Source organism: Eschrichtius robustus, chromosome 13 (assembly GCF_028021215.1).
Source record: "Eschrichtius robustus isolate mEscRob2 chromosome 13, mEscRob2.pri, whole genome shotgun sequence".
Lineage (NCBI taxonomy): Eukaryota > Metazoa > Chordata > Mammalia > Artiodactyla > Eschrichtiidae > Eschrichtius > Eschrichtius robustus.
This window is the reverse complement of record NC_090836.1, coordinates 44,266,490-44,289,562: the sequence shown is the minus strand read 5'-3', so window position 1 is coordinate 44,289,562 and position 23,073 is coordinate 44,266,490. Positions and strand designations below refer to the sequence as shown.

The window sequence follows — 23,073 nt, the reverse complement described above, 5'->3', positions numbered from 1 at the left end:
CAGGGGTTGTGGCTCCTGGGCTCTAGAGTGCAGGCTCAGTAGTTGTGGTGAACGGGCTTGGTTGCTCCGCGGCATGTGGGATCTTCCTGGACCAGGGCTCGAACCCATGTCCCCTGCATTGGCAGGCAGATTCTTAACCACTGCGCCACCAGGGAAGTCCCGTGTCTCTAAGTAATTTTTGATTTCCTCTTTAATTTTTTCCATGATCCATTGATTGCTTAGTAACATATTGTTTAACCTCCATGTGTTTATGTTCATTGCAGCATTATTTACAATTGCCAAAATATGGAAGCAACCTAAGTGTCCATCAACAGATGAATGGATAAAGAAGATGTGGTATATATATACACTGGAATACTCCTCAGCCATAAAAAAGAATGAAATTTTGCCATTTGCAGCAACATGGATGGACTTGGAGGGCATTATGCTAAGTGCAATAAGTCAGAGAGAAAGACAAATACTGTATGATATCACTTATATGTGGAATCTAAAAAATACAACAAACTAGTGACTATAACAAAAGAAGAAGCAGACTCACAGTTATAGAGAACAAACTAGTGGTTACCAGTGAGGAGGGGCAATATAGGGGTGAGGGAGTGGGAGGTCCAAACTATTATTGAGTGTAAGATAGGCTACAAGGATGTATTTTACAACACGAAGACTATAGCCAATATTTTGTAATAACTGTAAATGGAAAGTAACCTTTTAAAATTGTATAAAATCTTTTTAAAAAATTTTTTTAAAGACTAACAGGGAAAACAACCCAAAAAACAAAAAACAAAAAACAAGTCCTCTACTCAGTGTAGCCACTGGGGCTTTTTGATGAAGGATTAAAGGGTCAGGATCCTTGGCCATCAATAGGAAAAGTGGCCAATCAGGGAGACTTCTGGAATAAGGCAACCTGAAACAGAGCCAAGAGGTGGTGTTTTACTGCGTACCACCTTTTCATAAGTTACTCAGTGTGCTTTCATTTTGTCTTCCCAACAGGACCACAAGCCTGTTATTAAAGAAAAAGAATGTGTATTGTGCTTCTCTCGAATCCCCGCAGGCCTTGCTCAGGACAGACGCCCTGCTGGCACTTCCTTCACACATGCGTGATTATATCAGGAAAGAAGACACAACAAACATTGGCTCAGCATTTACATGTCCTCAGCGTTGCAAAAGCTGTTTTGCCATGAATAGTCATCACAAACCCCACTTTACAGACACCCACACTGAGGCCCAGAGAAGTTTCATGACTGGCCCCATGTCTCACCACTAGGAAGCGGCAGAGCTGGGATTCAAACCCATCTTCCCACTCTCTCAACTACTCTCCACGCAGGCAGAAGACCTGGCCTTGAGGGTCACGTTATACAGGAATGGACAGGACGTACGTGCACGCACGGACACACACACTGACGCCCCAGGATGTCGTGTGTGACCCATGCGATAGAGATGGCAGCTTCAGAGTAAAATAAAGGGGCAATCAAAACGGGTGGACTCCTGATAAAGATGAGTGTAGAGCAGGATTTTCAAGATCTGGAGGGACTGCTTGAGCTGGGGACGGGGTTGGGAGGGGCGATAATTGCCCAGAAAGTGCTCAGGAATAAGATGCGCACCTAAGGGACAGAAAGGAACAGGAAACAGTGAACCGCAGTCGCTGGGGTTGACACAAGATGTTTGGACAAGAGGGAGTTGGTCCCAGGCCTAAGAGAGCGGTTTAGAAATGAGGCAGTGTTTTCTGAGTCCATTTTAAGATGCATGATTAGGACGAGACTGAAAGCAATTTACCTGCTTCTCATTCATCGGCTGATCAAGTTGTGACTAGAAAGGAGTTTCCACATGCGGGAGGGATGTCAGGGAACCAACCAGTGGCTTTTACACTGTTTCCAGAGGGGAGCTGAGTGTGGGCTCAGGGTTGGTGGATGCCAAGGAGATGCCATCAGAGGGCCTGCCTGAGCACGCCCTGCCCCTCCCAGAGGCCCATAAAAGTCCAGGGGGCCAGGGCGCCCCAGCTGCCCTGTCTCCTCCATGCCCCTCCACACGTACCCACATCAGGAGCTCTCCTTGCCAGCCTCTCCCAGCCACCACGTCCAGGCAGCCCGCTATCACCTTCCAGACCGGCAGCCGCAGGGGCTTCAGCACGGCCTCGGCCACCACCCCAGCCACCGGCCGCTCTCGCTTCAGCTCCGTCTCTGTGGGCCACTCCCCGGGGGGGGGGGCAGTGGAGGACTGGGAAGGATCAGCGGCTCTGGGGCCAGCTGTGGAAGCCTCAGCCTCTACAACCTGGAGGGGGACCAAGCGGGTCTCCATCAGTGGCTGCAGCAGCAGCTTCCGAAGTGGCTTTGATGGCAGGGCGAGCAGAGAGATCGGGGTCAGTGGTGGGTTCGGCTATGGGGGTGGAACTGGAGGGGGCTATGGGGGCTCTGGCTTCTCCATCTGTCCCCCTGGAGGCATCCAAGAGGTCACCATCAACCAGAGGCTCCTGACTCCCCTCAACCTGCAAATTGACCCCAACATCCAGCGGGTACGGAAAGAGGAGCGGGAGCAGATCAAGACCCTCAATGACAAGGTTGTCTCTTTCATTGACAAAGCGAGCCGGGGGCTGCATCTGGTCCACGCGGTTGGGTTGGCAGGAAGTTTTGGAGAGGCCCCGGCCAGAGTGCAGCCGTCACCCAACGACCTCCCTGTGGGAAAGCGCATCCACTCAGCAAGCACCTCCCGGGGGCAGAGGTATTTGCAGGTGGGGCCAGCTTGCCCCGCAGAACCTGTGGGAATTTCCCCTCATCCTCTTTGGGAGCCATGCTGGCTGGTTCAGTCAACACAGAGAGAAGAGTGAAGCTGTTAAATTCCCTGGGCAAACTAACCTAACCCAGAGCAGGTGTTGTAGAGACACTTACCCCAGGAAGAGAGGCTCCCCATCAAAGTCTCCAAGGCCCACTGCACTAGTTCTGTGGAGCCCCAGAGAACATCGGGGTGGCTTGATGGGCTTTTCCATTTTGACCTGGAGTTGTCCGTTATATCATTGGCAGACAGGCATACTTTTCCTCTCTCCCGTATTAATTGGGGTGTCTGGCTCTGCCTCCCCAGTTTCTCCAGACTCCATTCTCTTCTTCCCCCGTCCAGGTGTGCGGTTCCTGGAGCAGCAGAACAAGGTCCTGGAGACCAAGTGGAGCCTCCTGCAGGAGCATAAAGCCACCAGGGCCAACCTCGAGCCCATGTTTGAAGCCTACATCAACAACCTGAGGCAGCAGCTGGACAGCCTGGGGGGAGAGGGCTCGAGGCGGGAGATGGAGCTGAAAAGCATGCAGGACGTGGTGGAGGACTTCAAGAGCAAGTGAGTGGCGGCTCAGCCCTGAGGCTCCAGGGGAGGCTCTGCTCTCCGGGAGTGTCCAGGCCAGTGGGAAACAGGGCACACGCTTAGGGCACGGAGGTGGACTCAGGAGAAGAACTGGGACCCTGCAGTCAAGAATGTTGAGCCTCGGGGCTTCCCTGGTGGCGCAGTGGTTGAGAATCTACCTGTCAATGCAGGGGACATGGGTTCGAGCCCTGGTCTGGGAAGATCCCACATGCCGCGGAGCAACTGGGCCCGTGAGCCACAACTACTGAGCCCGTGCGTCTGGAGCCTGTGCTCCGCAACAAGAGAGGCCACGACAGTGAGAGGCCCGCGCACCGCGATGAAGAGTGGCCCCCGCTCGCCGCAACTAGAGAAAGCCCTCGCACAGAAACGAAGACCCAACACAGCCAAAAATAAATAAATTAATTAATTTTAAAATAAATGTTGAGCCTTTGAGGAAGGGCTGGGCTTAGAGATGAAAACTAACATGGGCACGTAGAGTGTGATACACATAACCCTGCAAACTCTGGAGATGAGGAAAGTAAGACTCTGAGATAGCAACCAACTCATCCAAGGTTATACAAGTAGCAACTCATGAGTTATGAACTACACCCGTAGAATCTCATGCTCACATTTGTTCATCTCAATCCCATTGCTGACTTACACAGTGTTCATGCATCCACCCCAACCCCAGCCAAGGCTGGGAAATGAAGAAAAAGGAAGCATATTTGCTGCCTTTTTCCTGGAACCACACACACACACACACACACACACACACACACACCCCGCTAAACATAGCGGCATGCTCTTGCCTATAGATACAAATAATTTCTTATTTTTATTGTTTTAATTTATATCTAATGTTCTTGGTCCAAACAAAATAAGTGACTTGATACGTTTTGGTTACTGTTTGTATAATGTAGTAAGAGTCCAGATTTTAGAGTTGTGCTAACATGGTAGCCACTAGTCACATGGGGCTATTTAAATATAAATTAATTTAAAATTAAATAAAATTTAAAATTCAGTCCCTCAGTGACACTAGCCACATTTCAAGTGCTCAGTCACCACATGTGACTAATGGGTCCCATAATGGATGCAGATACAGAACATTTCCATCACCACACAAGTTCTGTGGAACAGCACTATAGAATCTAGTCAGGTTTACAGTGTTGGCTCAACCACTTACTGGCTCAATGACCTGAAGAAAACTAACCTCTCTAAGCCCCAGTTCCTTTGTCTGTTAAAGGGGATATTAATAGTACCCACCTCATAGGGGGATTGAGAATATTAAAGCAAAACTTGCATGTTAAGTACTTAGTAGGCTGCCCAATGCCTGGCATATACATGTTAGCTATTTTTATTGTACTGATGATTAGGTATATGCGTGTAGTGACGCAAACATAGACAAGAGAAGCAAGTGCAGATGGGTAATATATAAGATCATGCAAATGTGTGGTAACAGTGTTTCATTCCAAGAAGGCTTCCTGGAGGAGGAGACAAAAGCTCAAGGTTGAGAAGGAAAGAGGTACATTGGAGGGATATGAGGGTGAGGGTATCTGTTGGAGTCTGCTGCCGGTTAAAGGATGGCGATGTTCCTGTGGCAGGTGTCTAAGAGGCTTGTGTAGGGCCACGTGATGCTTGCCCTCTGGCAGAGGGACTGTGAACTGGGAAACACGGAAGGACAATTGCATGGAGTTGGGTGAAGCCAAGATGCTCAGATCTAATGAAAAGACAACTTGAGGAAACAATAAGGAAAATCAGATCAGTTTTCTCAGAGAACTTAGACGAAGGCACAGTACTGAAAATTCTCTGGACAATAGACGGAACATAAAAGCCGGGGAGACTCTGGTTATATCCATCACATGGGTTAGTACTTCGTGGTCTTAAAAACATAACAACAAGCGGATTCATAGACGGGGAAAAAGCCTCTGAGAGGTTAAGGAAACTGCCCTGGGTTATTCAGCTGGTAGGCAGAAGAGACAAAGCCCAAACCACAGCCCAGCTGTCCAGAGCCTCCGAGAGGGTGGGGTTGGCTGATGCTTAGGAGGTAGGGTGGGAAATGGGTCACCTAGAGCAGACGTAAAACTTCCCTCCCAGAGATCAGTGAGCAGGGGGGCAGGGGGTAGTGGGGTTGCTGCTTAGGGGCAAATTGAAGATGAGAAAACTTGGTGGAGGGGGCAAAGGAGAGGTCTCTTATTAGCCTGAAGAATCTGCTTCCCAGGCTGCGGGGCAGGGGCTGAGAAGAGAACAGTGACGCAACGTGAGGGTGCCATGGGGTGCAGGCACCGGCCTAGGCCTAGGCTGTCCGCCTCTGCTGTTCTCTGTTCCTCCCCTCAGGGCCCCTGTTTGGCTTGGGCGAGACCGTGAGGTAAAAGGAAGCATCCCGTCCCTTCATGGGACCTCTTAGGAGCAAAGCTGTGAGAAAGCAACCTCAGAAAGAATGAGGGGTGGTTCTGTTTTGGGCTGTTTCGAGTTCGGGTTTTGTTCGGACAGGGGTGGTTGCTCGATGGATTTGGGGTGGGGGGCACATGTGTAACAAACAGGAGAACAGTGCTACAGCAGCACATTTTCCCAGTCTGCTCTGGAGACCCACCTACAGCCCACCCCCTTGCTGGACCTCACTCCCAGAACCCCTGCTCCGAACACCCATCCACTTCATCCTTCCCGCAGGAACGAAGAAGAAATCAACAGGCGCACGGCGGCGGAGAATGAGTCTGTGGTGCTCAGGAAGGTGAGGAGACAGGGATGTTCCCTCCTGCCTCCAGGCCCAGGCGGCCCCTTCCGGGGGTGACAGCTGCCACTTAAGCCAGCGGCCCTGTATACAAGGCTTTACTTAATTTGCGCAGCCAATCTTGGAAGCAGGTGCTACTTTAGAAGTGAGAAAACTCAGGTTTGTGGAGGTTAAATAAGTTGCCGCAGGTTACCCAGACAACCAGAAGCGAGTCAGGATCCAGGGCACCCAAGTCCGAGCTGTAAATCCCGACACCAGCCCCCTCCGCCACGTGGGTCCAGTGCAGGGAAAGGGGAAGCAAAATGGACCTTGTGATGAGCTGGGTCTGTAGGACCTCAAGTTGGGCTCAGGGATGGGTGCAGGACAGGGACCAGCTCCAGGAGTTGTGGACCTTTCTGCTGGGCGGGGATGGGCGGAGGAAGGGAGAGAATCAGCCCCGGAGCTAATCTGGAGAAGGAGGAAGAAGGGAGCAGCAGTGCGTGAAGGCGAGGAAGGGGCAGAGTGTGAGGAGGAGGGGAATCCTAGGAGCAGGCTGGGAAAGTCCAGAGGCAGGGGGGCCCAAGGGCCAAGGATGGGCCAGGTTGTCCTCACAGCATGGAGGTGACATGGGAGGTCTTTCCACATGGCACCAGCTGATGAGCAGGTGGGCGTTTCCTGAGAGCCCTGCTGCACACAGAGTTTGGATCCCCCTTGCGTTCCACTCCATCTATAGCTTGGGATAGAGAAGCACTCTACTCCGTGGGAGCTGAAGTTCTCCAGCCTAACTCGCAGACAGAGCGGCCAGCTAGCCCAGGAAGGGTGAGACTCAGAGTGACAGCATGTTCTGTGCCCAGAGCGTGGATGCCACCTACATGAACAAGGTGGAGCTGGAGGCCAAGGTGGAAGCCTTAATGGACCAGATCAACTTCCTGAGGGCTTTCTACGCCACAGTAAGTGGGGCTGATTGCTCCCCGCTTCTGGAGAGGAGCGCAGAGCACAGAGGCTGCCAGCCCCTTCCCTGGTCTCCTCTCTGACGCTCGCTGCATGCCTGAGTTAGAATTGACGGGGCGGACGCTGCTTCCCCTACCAAGGGAGAATGTGAGGTTTCCCAGGGCAGCTGGTGGGTCAGTCGATGTGAAAAGTTCGAGCATGTTCTGTTGGTCAGACAAATGAACTGCCTGTCACTCGTGGTTTCCCTAGAACTATCTGAACAACCTGGCTCACCCAGCCCAGCTCAGATTTACCTGCTACTCTTCCTAGAGCGGCTGCAGGATGATGCAATTACTCACATCAAGTGGCACCTAGTGAGCCCTCGGGTGCTTCTGGAAGCACACAGCATAATTAACTGGCTCTCCTGAAGATGCATTTTGCTGTGTGCCTCTATAAGCCCAACATTGAGCTCAGGGCTTCAGGTACAGTGCTGGGCAAACACAATCAAGGACCTAAGTTCTTGGAGCTTCCATTACAGTGGAGGAGGTGGGCAGCACGGAGAGAATCACTACACCATTTCGGGGGGGGGATGGAGAAATTGACAACAGGGGGCAGTGGCAGGCAGATGGTGTAGGATAACCTGAAGGGACTGACGAGCCAGAAATGCTCAGAGGAGGCCCAGGTAGCTGGAGTAGAGTGAGTGAGCTGGGGAGATGGGACACCCTTCAAAATATTACCAACTCCACTGTTCATACCAGAATGGAATCATGTAATCAAGAACCCAAAATTTCTCTGCGGCCTGGGGCTACATTGTGTAAGAGTTCAGAGCCAGATTCCTTCCACATCTGCCTCATTTAAGACCATATTAGAATTACTGTCCCAAACAGAAATGTCCCGATGACGATGGGGAGGGAGGGAGGGAGACTCACGTGAGGGTGTGGGCAAGGCAGCTGGGCCCCAGACCCTGCAACGGACACACCAGGGAAAGGAACCCAATGAGCCTGTATCAGAACTGCCCTGGGAAATAGTCCTCCCCCAGAGAATCCTCCAGGCTCAAGAGTTTTCTCTTTCCTTTGAGCTAGCCATGACATCTCTCTTCTGGAAAGTTTTCTTTCCTTTTAACCCTGCCCTCTCCACCTTCTCCCTCACCCTCTCTCCCTTTTCGGTTCATCCTCTACCACCCTGTGTGTCTATCTCCCTGTCTCTGAAATGTCTATGGTGTGGATTTGCCTGTCCCCAACTCTGGCCAGAGCTGGAACTCTTTAAGGCCTTCCACCAGATTCCCTGCCCACAGGGAAGTTCCAAGATAGCAGACCTGGAAGAAAGAGGGAGTTCTTCCTTTGTTCTTCCTTGCCCTGAGCTGGCATGAACTCAGCTCCTTGAAGGAAGCAGAGGTAGGGTGGCGGTGGAATAGCGGAGTGAGGGAGACACAGAGATCTTTTTGAGTGGCCTTCACAGGGTGGTTCCCCATTGAGTCCAAAGAGTTGTAAGCCCTCAAAACACCTGCCATGTATTCAAGACCAAAACTCACTCCAAAGGCAATACAGACTGGTTGCCATGCTGCTCAAAAGAAGACAGAGTTCATGATTTCAGAAAAAAGTCAGTCCCGTTCTGACGGCTCAAACCCTTCTGAACTTCCTGCTCCCTGTTCCTGCCTATTCCCTGAAATCGCTTCAGTAAAATGTCACGCAAGAGGGAAGAGATATGGGGATATGTGTATATGTATAACTGATTCACCTTGTTATAAAGCAGAAACTAACACACCATTGTAAAGCAATTATACTCCAATAAAGATGTTAAAAAAAAAAATGTCACCGAGCTCTCTAGGTCTTGACTGAGTCTGTGTCCTAACCCACGCTCAGAGGGCAACCTTGGAAATGGAGTTCTCCGGGAGCAGGTTCCATGCGCCCACAATGCTTACTCCAGGGCAGAATGAGAGTTCCCTTCCCCGGACACCATGCAACAGGACCTCCACCCCGCCTCTGCTTCCCACCATCCCCCACGGTCTCTTGTTACACCCCTTACCTCCCCAAGCCCCAGTCTTCCCTCCCCAGCACTCTGGGACCCAAAGTCAAGACAATGCAAAAGGGGACAGAGTGAAATGTCACAGTTAGACTGAGAATTGCCATGCACAAGAAATGTTTGAGTTCCAGTCTCCTAATCTAGACGTGGGAAAGCCGAGAAACAGAGCAGACACTATGCATATTGGCGGTAGACCCCTGATTCTTAACCTAGACTCCTCCCCACCAGAGCAGTAGAGCACGGTGACATCAGAAAGGATGGGACTGGATCCCAGCCTATCCTGGACAAGTTGTGTGGCTTTGGAGTTTTACTTAACCACTCTGCTCCTCACTTTTCTTATCTGTAAAATAGAAACTGCATCATGGTGTCATCACAAGAATTAAATGAGATAATGGATGTAGAGCTCAGGGTGGTCCCAACACATAGTAAGCACCCAATAAGTGTAACTATTATTGTTGACTTGATTTTGATCTGGAAGAAGGTCACAGTGTGGAAGGGAAAGACCAGTCGGCCACAGTGGTTTCACTGATGGGACTGATGGAAAGGCGAGGCGTTTCAAGCATCTCCAAAGAGCTGTGACCTGGGTGCTGGGGAGAAAGCCTGTATCCTGCTTCCACCTGAACAATTCCTGAGGGCAACAACCATCCCCAGAGATGTCCTCGGCCCAGAGCAGGCTCTGTCTACCTCAGGGAGGCTCAGGATGGGGTGTGGAGACAGGGAAAGGAACCCTGACTTAATGGCTGACAACAGTACGTATTTTGGGGGCCAGTTGGAGGATGGAGGGAACAAAAAGTGCCCACCTAACTGAGAAGTTATCTTGAAACCAAAAAACGAGGCAGGCGGCTCCATTTAATCAATGGATCAGTTTATTACAGGGTAACTTACAGGGTGGGATTGGGTAGACAACGATCTGGAAGCATTTGCACCTGCACTCCACATCGCCGAGGGGCCATCGGGACAATTTTAGAGTTAACTTGGGGTACAGGGGTAGGTGCTTGGAAACAGGACGTGCATTCTTAAGTCAAGGTTTATGAATGGGTAACTAGTCTTGTGGGTGCCGGGAATATGTCAGGGAAGATTGTCATCATTGCTTGGGGACCAACAGAGCATAGGGGCCACCTGTCCCTAATGATTATTAAACAATATCTGTTAACTACAAAGCCCTTGATGACAGAGAAGTAATTTACTGCACAGTACAGCCCTAGGTGGGGTCAGGGGAAGGACTGGAGGAGCTGTATGGGCCAAGATGGCGTCAAATACGCTAACAGCTATCCAGGGCCCCAAAGCGTCTCGGGGAAGCATCCACTCCTCTCCCTTCCTCAAGCACAAGGCATCTCCTCTTGAGTCCCCTCCAGCCTTTTTTCGACTAACCAGGCCCTGGAGACAACAGTCACATGTCTGGAGCCTTCTATCTCAGAAGCCCTAGAGGGACAGTGGCTAGGTAGCTGAGCCAGAGCCAGGACTCCGCCTGGCCTGAGGAGGCCAGGGCCCCGCCTGCTGAGGGAGGCTTCTCTCACGCCAAAAGCCTCCCTCCCTGGGGGCTTCTAGGACCAGCTCAGAGCCCGTGGAGGGCACTTGGGTCTGGAGCATGCGCAGAAAAACATAGAAACAGCCTTGGGGGAATAGAGCATCCTCAAGCACATGTAACTTGACCTCTAATCCCGGAGCAGCCAGGTAGATAATTCATGCCCCGCCCCTCCCCCTGACCCCAGGAAAGGGCATAAGGTCCCAACTCTCCCTTTCCTTGAGGCCGAGCCACTGAACACGCCAAACATATCTGTCTGGTTGGCCCCTTTCATCACCCGCATAAACGAGGAAGACGGACAAATAGGATTTTTATGAGACCCACGAGCATTGACCATTGGCTCCTGCCCTTTGCTCTTTGCTACCCTAGTTACCCACCTTGGTACTCAGCAGCTGCCAATATGCCAAGCTCATAAACCTGATTTCGTGGTGATTTGGGGTTTGGCCCAGCTCAGCCCTCCATCCCCAGACAAAAGTGTAGAGGCTGAGCTGTCCTGTAACTCGCGCCCCCGCCCTCCTGCCAGGGCCCCGTCTCCCTGCTTCTCTCTCCCTCCGTGTCGTGCCGCTCCTTCCAGCAGGGCTCCAGATGTGGTAGCCGGAGCTTCAGCTCATGCTCAGCCATCCCCCCCGCACCCCGGATGGTCACCCACTACGCAGTGAGCAAGGGACCATGCCGGCCCGTGGGCCGCGGAGGCCTCCGCGCCCTGGGCTGCCTCGGCTCCCGGATCCTGTGCAACGTGGGCTTCGGGAGGCCCCGGGTCACCTCCAGGTGTGGCCTGCCTGGCTTCGGGTACCGCGTGGGTGCCGCCTGCGAGCCTTCTGTCTGCATCCCCCCCCCCCGTCACCATCAGTGAGAGCCTGCTGGTCCCACTCGAGCTGGAGATCGATCCGACCGTGCAGAGGGTGAAGAGGGGCGAGAAGGAGCAGGCCAAGTGCCTCAATAACCGCTTTGCGTGCTTCATCAACAAGGTAGGAGGGTGGGCGCAGGGGTCCAGGGCCATGGGAGGCAGAAAGCACCTTGTGGCTGCCCCAAGAACAGGGAGAGACTGACGGCAGAGTAGCCATGGTGGATCCATTGGCCTCTCCTGTGCTCCACGACCCCTAATCACTGAAAGCTGGTTAGATCAGTCTCAGCACTAGAAATTTCTGCTTGCTTGTCCTTTTTTTAATATGTCATCTGTCTCTGGATATTATCTGATAAAATCACCAAGGGGCCCTGAGGTCAGACTACAAGAGGAACTTCCAAATCAATGATAGATACTGAAAGGGCAAACCAAGGAAGCAGAGGCCTGCCCTTCCTGATGAGGGTTTAACGAAAGAGCCATCTTCTGAGGGCATGAGCTGGGGCGAGACCCTTGGGCCTGGAGGCAGGGGTGGGCACTGTGACCCTGGAATTTGCCATCAGCTTAGGCCTGAGATGAGGAGAAGGTGGGGCAGTCAGAGCTAGGGATACAAAGTTGCAGTGACCAAAGTCTTACATCTGTCAACCCCCGAGCCTCAGCTCTGAAAAGCTTCAGGGAAGGGTGATGTGCTGCGTTTGGAAGGCGCTGGACTGGCCTGTCACCTCAGCTGCTTCTGGGCCTGTCCCTATACCCCAGGGAGGCTCTTGCGGTCAGGATACATGCCAAGGGCTGAGCTGGTGTTTCTGGTGACCCCAAGTTTAGGGCAAAGAGTCCTGAACTGGCAGTCAGGAGACCTGGACCCTTGTGCTGGCTCCACTCCTGACTGTTACCCTGAGGCCCTCTGCAAACCACTCGCCTCCCAGCCTCAGGGACCCTGCTGCCCAGTGGGGTAGGGGGCAGAGATGGATTGGGAGAATTAAAGGAACTAATATATGCAAAATGCTCCCAAAAGGAACTTGTTTTAGTAAATGGGAACTGTTAGACTTACAGTTTTATTTTGAAAGGTCATTAAGTTCTGGTTGTAAACTCATCCTAACAATGTGGGCCCTGATTGTCAGCTACGTCACACCACCTTCTATGAGGCTGAGAGCCTCCTGGTAATGGGGCCGTTGAGAGCAACATTACTTCCTCTGCCATTTTCTTGAGAGATGGTGCACAAGATGCAAAATCCAGGGCGAGGACCAGAGACCGTGTGTGCCCTGCCAGTGACTAGCTTAGCTGGGTGACCACAGCCAACTCACTCAGCTTCTCCTAACCTCGGTTTCCAAGCCACAAAAATAAAGGATTGGGCCAGCAGCTCTCCACATTACTGTGACAGGGACATGTTTTGGACTCAGCCAGCAGGATGGCGCAGAGTAGCACCAAGTGTTAGCACCAAGCCTTTGCGCTTTGTCCCCTGAGTGCCCCTGGGCTGTAATTGAAGAAGCCCCAATTCCCAGTATACTCACCAGCTTACATTAGTATGAAGACGTACAAAGGTCTCCCCATAAGATCCCAAGTAGGAGCTTTCGGCAGCAAAGTGAGGCTTGAAGGGCTGGGATGGCTCGACCCAGGTTACCAGGCTCATGGGAGGAAAGCAGGGCTGGAAGGAGGACCTGTCCCAGGCCTCTTGGGAAAGCCCTCCTTCCTTTACAGTGTGTGACCCTGGGTGGGAGGTGGGGTCTTATGAGCCACCCCAGGCAGGGGAGACACAGAGACACAGCAGCAGCGTGTTGGGAGTGGGAGCACAGATGGATTCCACTGCCCCCACCAGCACTTACTCTCGCCAGCCATGGTCCCCAGGGTCCCCGCACCCCCATAACATTCTGTTCTTGGCTGTAGGTCTGGTTCCTAGAGCAGAAGAACAAGCTGCTGGAGACCAAGTGGAAATTCATGCAGCAACAGAGGTGCTGCCAGAGCAACATCAAGCCCATCTTCGAAACCTACATCTGTGCCCTTCAGAAGCAGCTGACTGGGGACCAGGCCCGGCTAGAGTCGGAGCTCTGCAGCCTCCAGGACATGCTGGAGGCCTACAAGAAAAAGTGAGTCTGCCCTGCTGCCACCCAGCCGGGGGACCTAGGGCAAGTGACATAAACGATCTGGGCCTCAGTTTCCCCATCTATAAAATGGGAGGCTGAAAACTTAGTTCATTAGGTGGTAGCACAATCAGGTGGGATAATGCAGGCAGAGCATCTAGGATACTGCCTGTCTGGCACACGGCAGAAGCTCTGAGATTGCGGATTTGTCTTCATCTCCCTTCCCACCACGCTCTTCCTCTCTTCATGTAAAACAAGTTTTCTCCTGCCGTTCCCGGCGCTCCAGGGTTCTGCCCTACCACCTGCTCTGCCTTATCTTCCATCAGTCCCTTGGTAGATCCTGCACACTTCTTAGTCCCCAAACAGATCCCCAAACCCTCCTCCCTCCGAGCTTGGACTCCCACTGTTCCTTCTTCCTGATAAGCCCCTCTTGGGATTTCTTCGCAACATTTGGGCTAATACAATATATCCCATCCCGCCTCCTCCTGGAGCAACCAGAAGTCATCACCCCCAGTTGCTCCATCTCCCTGTCTCCCTCCCAGTTCTTTGTGGTGAAGGTTGTATAGCTGGCCCTCCCTGAGAACAGCTCCAGACCTGACTCACACACCAGAAGGTAGTGGATAAGCATGTGTTAATGAAGAACTCACAGGCTAGTAGATTCAGTGCTTCTTGCAAGAAGCTGAGGCCTAGATAAATTGCCTCATGGTCCTGGGTGGGTCTCTCATGACAGCGGGGGAGAGTTGAAAGAGGCACATCTCCATTGACAGTGTGAATATGCTAAGAGCAAGGATTTGGTGGAACGGAGCCACGTTGGGGACACACATGCTGCAGGTGTCAGCCACATGTCTCCTTGGGGCCAGACGCTGTGCTGGGGGCAGTGTGGGTGTGATAAAGTTGGGAAAGTCTGCCTCTTTCCCTCAAGATGTCCTGGTCCAGTCAGCACAGACCTCCACGCATGCACACCAACAGCTACAAGGTGGTACAAGGCATGAGGGGAGAGGAACCCCAAGAGAGCGAGAGAGCAGATGTGGCCCAGGAAGACTTCCTGGGGGAGGTGCCATTTTGCTCAGGGCCTTGAAGGACATGTTTCATTCCAGTTGTTTCTTATAAAAGAGGAGTCCAGAGTAGACCACAGAAAAGAAGATGGGACAGGAGCAGGTGACAAGGAAGGACCAGAGTGTGCAAGTGAGAGGGGGCAACTCAAGCAGACTGTGACAGGCGAGATGTGGTAAGGTCATGGGTGGGGTAAGGCCAGCCCTCTCAGCAGGAGCGATGCCTTTCTTGATGGATACAAGATGGGTAGGGGACATGTTTTGCAGCTCAAGATAAGGACTTTTGATTTTAAAAGTGGGGCAATAGGAGAAGGATGAGACCAGATGGTATTTTAACAATAATAGCAAATACACAGTACCCTGTGCCAGGCACTCACGTGGTGCTTTGCAGACGTTAACTAGTGTGATATTTGTAACACAACAGCTCTGTGAGGCAGGACCAGTGTTATCCTCATTCTACAGATGATGAAACTGAGGCCCAGAGAGGCGCAGTCACTTACCCAAAGTCACATGACTAGCACAGGACAGAGCTGGGGTTGAAACCCAGGTGGCAGTCTCAGTGTCCAGAGCCTGTGCAGCGGCAGAGTTATGCTGGAAAACGGAAGGACGGGCGTCAGGAAGCATGGGGAAGCTTTTAATGCATCGATGTCGCTCATCAAACTGAGTCATTCGGCCAGACTAAACCCCTGACCCTGATTCCGTTGCCTTCGGGGGCAGTGAGTGGGTGAGGAGCTCCCTTGGAGCCTAGAGGAAATAGGCAGGCTGTCTCTGAGGATCTGATAAAGTGAGTAATTGCTACCTCTGCAAGTGAGCTGCAGGTAGAGGCCAGGCTCAGAACTCTCCTGGTGAGGAGGGGCATGGGGTCAGCTGGGATTTCAGTGACTACAGCCAACTCTCAGAACAACTCAGAGAAGACAGCTGTGCCAGCAACAGGCAGCCAACTCTTCACCGCCCTCCCAGAGGAAACGACTAGATGAGGTAAGCTTCCTCAGCAGCAAGATAGAATAAAGGTAGCTTTAAGAAGGACTTCCCAGAGAATGATTCGACACAGGAACAGGCTACTGGCCAGTGGCATGGAAGGTAAACTTGCAAAGTGGCTAATGAGAGGCTATGATAAAAGTCATCTGTGTTGAGTGGATGGAGGAGCCAGAGATGTCCAGAGATGGGGCTGGACCTGGTGCCTCCCTAGAGCATTCAGTCGGTGAGACACAGATTTGCCCCCAGAGGCTCCTACCCTCAGGCCTGATACCAACTCCCTTCCAAACCCCACAAGCCCAACTAAAACATTTTCCCCTGCCCATTCCACCAGATATGAAAAGGAGCTCTCCCTGCAGCCCTCTACTGAGAATGAGTTTGTTGCCTTGAAAAAGGTGAGGGAGGATGGCCCAGGGAGGGAGAAGGCCCCCTGAGCTGGCCCACTGGGCCTGGGGACGCTCAGCCCCTGGACCGTGTCCAAATGTGCCTGCAGCCCGCTCACCCCGCAGACCCTGGTGCCAGCCCCACTGACCCTGGGAGGGAGGAAGGCCAGCCTCCACCGCCCCTTGCAGAAGGGCAGGGAATGACCTGGCCTCCACCTCCCAACTCGTGTTAAGGGTTGTATTTACACCTGCCCAAGAAGCTGGAGATGTTGCAAATGCCAAATCAAAGCCAAAACAAAGACTCTGACTCAGACTCCCAGAGATGAAAATCGTCTTGTTGATCCCTCACATAGACAGCGACGTATTTTCTGGCCTGAGGTCCACGGGGAGCTCTGAGGAATGCATTCAAGGCTCCTTTAACCCCATTCCCTTCAGATGCTTCCCCATCAGAATGCCAGGCCCAGGCATGGGGTCCTGGGGCTGGGGACCCCTCACTCCATCCTTGGCTTTGTCACCCCTTCCCTTCCACATGGGCCTAAGCGAGGAAAGGTGGGTCCCACACCCGCCACCTGCCACCACCTTGCCTGGGAGGTGGCCCAGCTGGCGGAGGGGTGGCCCCAGGTTACGACTGTCACTCCTCTGGCCGCAGGATATGGACACAGCCTTCCTGATAAAGGCTGACCTGGAGACCAACGTGGAGGTTCTGGTCCAGGAGATCGACTTCCTGAAAAGCTTATGTGAGGAGGTACCCACAGGTGGTTAGCCAGGGGCCAGTTCTGTAGGGATGATGGGGTGGGAAAGCTCCTGCCCTGCGGGTACCTTTCAGGCTTAGAAGTGAGCAAGTGAAGACATCAGCATGGGACAGCTAGTACTCAGGCAGAGAGACTCCCAGAAGTCGGACGGCCCAGAGCGTAGCTCTTGGTCTCTGTGTAACTGGAGGGAGTGGACGAGGAGCAGGCTGGTGGCCGAAGGCCAGGACAGCTAGGCAAAGCCCGCGCAAATCTGCTGTGGGAAGGTCAGAGCTGGGTCTCCTCTTTCTTCCCCCCTCCCTCCCCCACTTTATCCTCAAAGAGCTCACCCGTTCTCACCCGGGGTCCCCACCCCCGGGAGATCAGCCTGCTGCAGTCTCAGATCTCAGAGACCTCCATCATTGTGAAGATGGACAAGAGCCGGGAGCTGGAGGCGGACGACATCGTTGCCCAGATCGAGGCCCAGTACGACGAAATCGCCAGCCGCAGCAAAGCCCAAGCAGAGGCCTGGGTACCAGAGCCGGGTGAGGCCCAGGCGGGGTCCGGGGGACCCCAGACCCACTATCCCCCAGGAAGCGGGTGAGGAGAGACTGAGGGCCATGCCACGCCCAGCCCCCGTCGTTTCGGCCAGGCCTCAGGCCAGGTCCCCGCAGAGCGTGTGGGAGACCCCACAGACAGCCCAGGGCTGGCATCAGAGCTCCCCAGCTTTATTCACCCACAGACTCGCTGGAAGTGCTCCCCTAAGTAGCATTCAAGGAATGCTAATTGGCAATGATGGCAAAAGGACTCTGGGCTTCCGGGCATGGGAGGAGGCTGATGGCATGGGGTGGTTACTAATAGTGGAGCAGAAACCGTGATTCAGGTGGCCCCAGACTTAGGTAATTAGGGCCTTGCTGGGAGGGCAGTTGGTGTCCCTGAGAGCAATTTGATTTAACAAATATTATCATCTCAGTCTTACCCACCCTATCTGTGAAAGGCACCATTCATTATTCACTCACTCATTCATTCATTCATTCATTCATTTATTGAGCATCCATCGTTTGCCAAGCACCATTCTAGGTGCTGGAGGTCCAGCAGGGCACAACACAAACAATCCCTGCCTTCGTGTCACTTTCATTCCAGAGGCAGGGGCAGGGGTGGGACAGGCAAGACAAATAAGTACAGTGGATGTATGTTAGATGGACACGTGCTGTGGAGAAAATAAATCAGGGTGAAGCGTAGGGAGTACGGTGGGAATACGGTTTTCAACAGGGTGGCCAGGGAAGGAGGGCCTTACTGGGGTGTGTGGAACCATGAGAATACTAAGAGTCACACCATCCCCATCCTCAAGGAAATGACAGTCCACGGGAGAGAAACGTGTAACCAGCCAAACTGAAATACGAGGTAGCATGAAGTGACCGCTAAGGCCGAGCTGCAGGCTAAGGGAGTAGGATGATGACGGAAGTAACAAATTGTGTCTGGAAAGGCGGAGGCACTGGGATGTGGTCTGGATCTTGAAGGCCAAGTATGATTTCCATAAGCAGAGCATGCGGGAAGGGACGTCTGGCTGAGGGCCAGCAGGAGCCAGGCCGGAGAAGCATGAAAAGAAGCACCATGAAGGAAATGCAACTGGAGACACAGGGCCGGATCACAGCAGATCTGCAGAGCTGCACTGAAGCCTTTGGACTTTTTTCTGAAGGCAATGGGTACCAGTCTCCAGGGAGTGTCCCAAGCAATGCTCTACCCTTTTTCTGGAGATCCATGGTGATCAAGGTATCAAACCCTGGCCTGGAGTCAGCTCCCTGTGACTCAGTCTGTGGCTCACCCACGGCCGGGTTTTGCTCCGGCCGGCCCCTCCTCCAGTCACTCTCCTGGGCCATTCATCGGTCAGGTGGGCTCAGGGAAAATAACCTCAGTTTCCCATCCTCCTAAGTTAGAACCAGAAAGATAACTCTATTATTTAAAAATTGTATTTAGCTGTGAGGATCAGAAATCAATAGTAATAATAACAGTTGAAACAAATTTGATTTTTACTTTTTTCTCAAATAATTTGAAAGTAAAGAAATAGACTGCCCACAGGTGACTCTGGGGTTCTATGTTACCATCAGGAACACAGGCTCCTTCTAGCTTTCTATTCTGTCATTCTTAGCACAGTGCTTTAATCCTCATGGTTGCCCCATGTCCCAAGATGGCTGCGATACCACCAACCTCACATGTTCATTCCAAGCAGGCAGAAGAAGAGAGGGCAAAAGGAACATGACAACTGAGTCATCTGTGACTTTAAATAGCTTTCCTAGAAGCCCTACCCAGCAATGGCCGTGCACCTCGTTGATGAGAAAGCTGAGAAATATTCTCTTATCTGGGCTTCTGTTTGAAGAAGAGGAGAATGGATATTGATTGGGCAACTACAGGGTTTTTCACAATAACCAAAGAGAGTGACTTGTGCTTATCTTGTTTTGCATTTTCTATGCAAAACGCTCCCATCCATTATATGCAGAAAACATAAAGTTGGCTAATTTTTTAATCTATTAATGTAATCTATAACACACTATTCAGAAATTAGATTCAATGTGCAAAAGTTTAAAAAAAAGTGTTAAGCCAAGATAGGAAATAATATTGCATTTTGTTTTCAATTGTTTTGAAGGAGAATATACAAACATATTCACCCTGGCGGGGGCAGACATACTGTGTCCTCAGTCCTTGGTCTGTTAGGTACCCCAGGCTGAGCACAGAATCCCCTTCCAAGGTCCAGAGCAGGGATGGAGCAAAAAGGAGGGAAATCCCAGGGCAGAGAGAAAAGGACAAGACACAGAATCACTAAACAGAGAGAAGGGGAGTTTGGAGCTTAGAGGAGAATTTAATAAGCCTAAAGATTCAGGGCTGGAATATGAGAAAGGAATAAGGAGTAGCCCAGAAAAGGACCAGAAATGGATAAGGGATGGGGAACAGAACAAGTATAAGAATCCAAAAGCACCTGACCCAGGAAGTCAGGAGAGGAGACACGGGGGACAGTGGGAAAGGGGGCTGGGAGGGACCACAGTGTGGGTGCCCAGGTTCTGACCTCCCTATCCGGTAGTATGAGGAGCTGCGGCTGACAGCCGGGACCCACTGTGACAACCTCCGCAACTGCAAGAACGAGATTCTGGAAATAAACAAGCTGATCCAGTGGTTGCAGCAAGACACTGAGAACATCAAAGCCTAGATGAGGCCATCACAGGGTAACCCGCCGTCCGGTCTTGGTCACGATGGGTGGGTCCATCCTCCCTGGGGGCCCAGTTGAGGAGGGAATAAACTTGCGCTGTCTCCCACGAGAGGGAGCAAGTCCTTTCTACAGAACAGCGGACCCACAGCAGGATGAGCAGGCCCAGGGAACAGTGAGGCCCCCAGCAGAGGCTGGGCAACCTGCTTTCATCAAGATGGAATAGCAAGGGGCTTCCCTGGTGGCGCAGTGGTTAAGAATCCGCCTGCCAATTCAGGGGACACAGATTCGAGCCCTGGTCCGGGAAGATCCCACGTGCGCGGAGCAACTAAGCCTGTGCGCCACAACTACTGAGCCCGTGCACCACAACTACTCAGGCTGCGTGCCACAACTGCTGAGGCCCACGTGCCTAGAGCCCGTGCTCCACAACAAGAGAAGCCACCGCAATGAGAAGCCCACACACTGCAACAAAGAGCAGCCCCTGCTCACCACAACTAGAGAAAGCCTGCACGCAGCAACGAAGACTCAACACAGCCAAAAATAAATAAATAAAATAAAAACATTTAAAAAAAAGAAAAAGTGATGAAGTTTAAAAAAAAAAAAAAGATGGAATAGCAAGGATGCTTCACTAGATGGGAGTATAGAAAAGATATTCTCCAAGGCCCCTTCCAACCAAAGACTCTAATTCTATGATCCTGAAATTCAAGGTGACTCCGCAGAGTTCATAAACTCAGACTCACTCTCTTCTCCTAGGCTAGTGAAGACCAGGCAGACACTTAAAATCTATTAGTCACAAAGAAATTGCTTGGCTTACCTAGAGGAAACTCACAGAACTCCTTGAGGTGTTATAGACAGGAGAACTGGTCCCCATCCCCCAGAGGAACCAGATGTCACAATCCTAGGATGAAAACTCACAGCAGATTTGAATCTGGCACATAACCATGACTGTAGGAAAAACTCGCTCTTCCTCCTGTGTCCCTCCTTTACCCTCCCACCAGCACATTCACAACACTTTCTGATACCAGATATGGGGGAAGGGTGTTTCCTTACTAACCAGTTCTGCAACACCAGCTGGGTGTTCTACAACTTAACGCACTTCTGACGCTACCTACCTGGAGATAGCATCAGATCCCACAGGTTAGGGACTGCCCCACAAGTCGCACAAGGCTGCCCCCAGTTCAGATGCTAATCACAAGTCCAGGTTATGCTTCTGACCAATCGGCTGTATATTGCAGGTCTCCGTGACCCCCCTCCTCGGGTTCGATTAATTTGCTGGAGTTGCTCACAGAACTCAGGAAAATAGATTCCTTTACATCTACCGGTTTATTATAAAAGCATATGATAAGGGATGCGGATGAACACCCAGGTGGGAGAGATGGAAAAGGCAAGGTATGGGGGAGGGGTGTGGAGCTTCCACGCCCTCTCCAGGCATGCCATTCTCCCCACACCTCCGCCTGGTCACCAACCTGGAAGCTCTCTGAATCCTCTACTGCTGGGATTTTATGGAGGCTTCCTCTCATAGGCATGATCAATTATTACCTCCGTTCCCAGCTTCTCTCCCCTCTCGGGAGATTTGCGGGGTGGGCTAAAAATTCCCAGCTTCTCATCATGGCTTGGTCTTTCTGGTGACCAGCCCCCATCCAGGAGCCCACCTAGAGTCACCTTAATTAAGCAAAAGACGTTGCCAATACCCAGGAAATTCTAAGGGGTTTAGGGACTCTGTGTCAGAAACCAGGGCCAAGGAGCAAATGTTAGAACAAAGGATGCTCTTAGTGTGCTTATCACTTAGGAAATTACAAGGTTTGGGGGAGTTCTGTCCAGAAACTGGGGGCAGAGACCAATATATATTGTTTCTAATTGTCTCACAATGACCGTGTTCTCTGTTCTTCTAAGAGTCAGTCCAGGGCTCCAGGGCGCCCCATAATGCCTTTCTGTGCCCTCTCCTCCCAGCGCTGCAAACTGGAGGGTGCCATAGCCGAGGCAGAGCAGCAGGGCGAGGCGGCCCTTAGTGATGCCCGCTGCAAGCTGGCGGGGCTGGAGGAGGCCCTGCAGAAGGCCAAGCAGGACATGGCCTGCCTGCTCAAGGAGTACCAGGAGGTGATGAACTCCAAGCTGGGCCTGGACATCGAGATCGCCACCTACAGGCGCCTGCTGGAGGGCGAGGAGCACAGGTAAGGCAAGGATGGGCACCAGGTATATCTATTCTCCTGCCCTCTGGTTGCTGCTGCCGCCATTGCCCATCCCGCAGTCGTGGAAAATCTAAAACGGCATGCAGACCACAGGCCCTCCTCGTTGACAGGGTCCGTGGAGCAGGCAGAAGCGGGGGGGTGCCGCGTGCTTCTTGGCCTCATTCTCTGATGCAGTTCCCTTGTGTCTCCTTTTCCTCCCACCCCCAGGCTGTGTGAAGGTGTTGGGCCCATGAATATCTGTGAGTAGATGAGCCCTCCCCACCGGTTCTGGGGTCTTGGGAGCTGATCGACCCATAATAGACCACACTGGCCCCTGCCCAAACCTCAGCGTGCTTCCCCCACCCCAAAGGAAGAGTTCTGTTTGCCTGGAGCTCCTGGCAGATGGAGAGGCTCTCCCTCAGAGCTACCCAAGTCTATGGGAGTCAGAATCAGGAGCAGACATGCAGCGTGGTCCCAGTGCTTCAGGGCCCAGAAGCTGCAAGGAACCATATAGACAAGGGGATGCTTTTCTAGAGAAAGAGGTTTTGAAGCAGGCTCAGACAAATAGAAACAGAGAGGGTGAAGCAGAAGATAGGGCTCTGGGGCAAGAGGAGAGACACGTGAGGAACTGCTAAGCACTTTATGTGGCCGGAGTGAGAGACATGGAAGTTGGTAGCTGGGATGGGAATGTCCTTAGAAGTGAGCTGCAGCAGGTGGGGGCCTGGCCTGGCCGAGATGTTTCAGGGCAGGGCCCTGAGCATCCCTTCCTGTTCGCGCAGCTGTGAGCAGCTCCAAAGGCGCCATCCTCTACGAGCCAAGTGTGGTCAGCACACCCATGTACTGTCCAGGGGACACCAGTGTCCTCAAGAGCAGCGGGGTCTGCAGCATCGTGGGTACCAGTGAAATCTACATCCCCTGTGAGCCCCAGGGGCTACTGGGCTGTGGAAGCAGGCGGAGCTTTAGCGTGAAGCTAGGGGCTGGGGGTGGCTCTTCCTGCCACAAGTGTTAGTACAGCCCCAGAGGCTAGAAGCCCAGGGGACAGGGCACCAGCCCCCAGCCTGGATGTTGTCCCCCTGCCACCAGGGTTGAAGACAAGGCTGTTCCAAAATCCCACCTTCCTGTACTGATCGAAGTTTTCCCTTGGGTTTT

General features: G+C 52.4%; 1 protein-coding gene across 1 annotated transcript; it reads left to right on the top strand.

The window, feature by feature from the left end:
• Positions 1-1,915: 1,915 nt before the first annotated feature.
• On the top strand, positions 1,916-22,933 carry LOC137775805 (keratin, type II cuticular Hb2-like). The gene is given in 15 exon segments (XM_068561953.1): positions 1,916-2,693; positions 3,106-3,316; positions 5,987-6,047; positions 6,881-6,976; positions 11,027-11,335; positions 11,337-11,471; positions 13,226-13,425; positions 15,781-15,841; positions 16,479-16,574; positions 16,940-17,089; positions 17,091-17,102; positions 19,634-19,754; positions 21,702-21,927; positions 22,153-22,184; positions 22,704-22,933. Coding segments are annotated over 15 exon segments (2,718 nt in total).
• Positions 22,934-23,073: the final 140 nt, after the last annotated feature.